General features: G+C 56.4%; 1 protein-coding gene across 1 annotated transcript; it reads left to right on the top strand.

The window, feature by feature from the left end:
- The first annotated feature begins 1,003 nt into the window (after nt 1-1,003).
- LOC140845560 (spermatogenesis-associated protein 31E1-like) lies at nt 1,004-2,855 on the top strand. Its single transcript, XM_073220050.1, has one exon. It carries the CDS (start codon nt 1,260-1,262, stop codon nt 2,853-2,855), a length of 1,596 nt encoding a protein of 531 aa, XP_073076151.1. The 5' UTR covers nt 1,004-1,259.
- Nucleotides 2,856-3,290: the final 435 nt, after the last annotated feature.

Genomic DNA, 3,290 nt, shown 5'->3' with positions numbered 1-3,290 from the left:
TGAAAGAAGAAGCAGCTAGAAAAAGGGCAAAAGACCTCACCTTCTGTGGTTAGAAAAGCTCAGGTCTTTAGCCAAGTGACTCCCAACCTTCCGCAGGACAGCAAGGGAACCCAGGTCCACAGGTCAGTCCCTGTACTTCCTGGAGAACTGATCAGCCCTGAGCTCTGGGAAAAACTGGAACAATGCCTTTGGGAGAAGCACACAAAGCCCCAGGGTGGCCTGCCCCTCAAGACCCACTTGTCTCTGGATATGATGCAGTGTCAGGGCAAATTCCCAGGGGTGTATGAGGCACAGAGCAAGCAGGGGCCCCCACAGCCTTCTGCATGGACAGGCCAGAGCAGCCGGGCTGCACAGAAGATCCAGTGCAGGTGCCCATCAAGGACCCTGACAGAGAAAGATCTGTGTGAGGATATGGGGCACAGCATGGGGAGGATCCTACAAGAGCTGTGTGGGGGCTCAGCCAGCTCCCCAGTGAAGGTTCCAGGACTGAACTCTGTGGAGCCAGAAAGAGGCTTGATGAGCTCCTCCACAAGGGGCCTGGACAAGATGTGTCCAGAAAAGATCCTGAGTGCCCATGTGGGCAGAAAGTAGGGGCAGAGCAGTGAGGGTCAGACTCCTGGGGGTGTTCATCCTTTCAGGTTTGCTGTCAGCCAGACCTTGGACTCTTCTGCAGAATCACTCACTCACAGGGAAGCCAGGAATCCAGCACCCTCCAAGGGTCAGGGACCCGACACGAACACTTCCCACGGGTTTGTCATCTTCAGTCCACCTACACAAGAGAATCTGGGGACAGATATTACAAGGCTTCAGGCGAGGCACAGGTGGCACCCACCCCTCAAGATCCTTAAGGTCATAAACCTGTTTGAGCTGAAAAAGGCTCAACCCTCACTCCTTCTCTGCTCCCCCTGTACCTGCTCAGCTACCTGTGTACCTGGGGCCCAGCTAAATAAATTTTCCCAGCTCTTGGAAAACCTCAGCCTCCCCTGGGAGAGAAGGCAATAAAGAAAGAGGCGATTCCCAGCTCACTGAGTCCCCTCCCCACCCCCTCACCTATGAATGAGGGGATCCAGAAGGCCCTGGGAGAGACCCCACCTGACAATGGCCACGCATCCTTGGAGGCCCCTCTGACCACGCAGGGGAGCAGGCCGCCTGCTCAGACCTCCATGTGTGTGTTTGTGGGCAGAATCTGCACAGTGAGATGGCCATGGGGGACCACAGAGCCAGCCTGGAGCTGAGCCCAGGTGCAGCCACGGCCAGGAATGAGCCAAGTGGGGAGAGCGGAGGCAGGGCTGCAGGAGATTCCCACTACAGGGTCACAGCATGGGAGGGCAGCACTGGGTCCTGGTCCTCAAGTGCTGATGAGGATGGGGGGGTCAGTGGAGGCTGAGGAGGCCTCTGCTTGGAAAGCCACCTTGGAATCCGGTGTGCCGGCCCACTCCCAAATGACCAGGGTGGATCTGAGGAGCTCAGGGACTACAGGGACAAGTAAAACCCCAACACTGCCAAGTGTAAAACCTGTGATTCAGGATCTGGAAGAGCCATGCCTTGATGCACAACACAGAGACTCTGGGCTCCACGAGAAGGTGGAGTCTGGGAAGCGGCCTCCGGACAGCGGCCCCGGGGAGCTTCTTCAGGACTGCGATGCTCACGCGCTCCTTCAGCACCGCCACTCACCGGCGTTTCTTGCAGACAGCTCGGCTTCTCAGATATCTCTGTGCGGCTCCCAGAGCATGTCCAGTGGGGACATGTCAGCTGTGCACGTGTCAGGTGACGTCATGTTCAGTGGATGGGCCCCACAGCAGAGCAGCTGGGGGCTGAATGGGTCCTGGAGACCGGCGGAGCAAGACAAGAGCCAGAGCAAGATGTTTGTCCCTGCTGGTGAGGAAAAGGCCTGTAGGAGGTCCAACCAAGGAGAGCATGGAAGAGAATTAGCAGAACCCAGGGCCTCCCAGGACAATGGGATGTTAAAGAATAAGGATAAGGAAACAGTGGAGTCCGTAAGAAGCAAGTCCTGCCAGCTCGGACTGAAGGAGGAACAGGCTCCTCCAGAAAGCCACTTCACAAAAGAGAGACAGCACTTTCTGCAGGGGATTTTCTCCAGTAAAGTTCCCCAGCAAAAAGGCAGGCCTCCGTCAGCCACTGCCCAGAGCCAGGGACAACACAACAGCAGATCTGTTCCAGACAGCAGGGCTGCCGGGGCTCAGGGGATCGCGACAGCCATGGGGCAGATCCCAGAGGAGAGAATCACACTTCAACATGGACGTCCTCCCTCGGAGTTAAATTGGCACAAAGGGCAATTCCAGGCTCCAGCAGGAGAAAATGGTGCCACAGACTTCTTGTACCACAAGCTTCTCTCCTGTGAAGAGCAAGGGAGAGTGACGAGAGAGGAAGCCTGCAGTCTCCAAGCTACCCTGAAGGGCCACAGCAGTCCTGGCAGGAGCAGGCAGACCAGAGACAAGGATGGCAACAGGGCCTTCCCACCCCGTGAGCTGGGGTGCCCAGCCAGGCCCAGCCAGCAGGGGCCAAGGGTGGCAGGTGCCTCAGCCTGTACCCACCACTGCCCAAGGCTGTGTGTGATTCAGAATTATGTGTCACCTGTTCAGCTAGTGCAGGATTCACTTGTGTTTCCTGGGCGGACAACTTTTCTTCAAGAAAAGACCCATAGGCTGCAGAAAAACTTTTTTCTCACATCAGCACATCTTCTAGTTGCTGATGAATTCTTCCTACCTCAACTTCCATCATTTCCCAAAATACATGTTTTCCTCATGAGAGGTGGTGGCTTCTGTCTGTGTCCTGCTGTGGGAGGGGAAGGAGTCAGGGTCCGCTCTTCCCACGTCCCCACCATGGCTTCCTGAGAGATAGAAAGGGAGGTTGAGGATGTCTGTGGTGTGGCATGCCCACCTGTGCCCCTTGCCCTCGATGCACCTTAGGTTTCCATGAGAACCTCATTACAAAGCAAACAAAAGCACTCTGGACCTGTCAAGATGAGGAAAACCTGTAAGGTGCCCCCGAACCCCAGGATCTGGCTCAGCTGGCCCACTGCTTGCTCTCTACCTTGAACTTGTGCAGTTGTGAGGGAGCTATTTACAGAAGCTGAAATTCCCCATAGGCTTCAGAAAGTACCCGACAAGTTCCTGTCAGAGTGCCAAGGGGTGCCCAGGGCAGTGCCTGCCCGAGAGCAGAGGCGCAGGAAACCTTCCCCACCCAGACCCCTCTGTGGGGAGTAGCTGACACCTGCCCAGGCAGCCCCTGTTGTCCTGATGAAGCCGAGGCTGCTGTGGGCTGGGCTC

The sequence above is a fragment of the Manis javanica genome, chromosome 2 (assembly GCF_040802235.1).
Source record: "Manis javanica isolate MJ-LG chromosome 2, MJ_LKY, whole genome shotgun sequence".
NCBI lineage: Eukaryota > Metazoa > Chordata > Mammalia > Pholidota > Manidae > Manis > Manis javanica.
The sequence above is the reverse complement of the archived record's forward strand: the minus strand, read 5'-3'. Positions and strand labels throughout refer to the sequence as shown.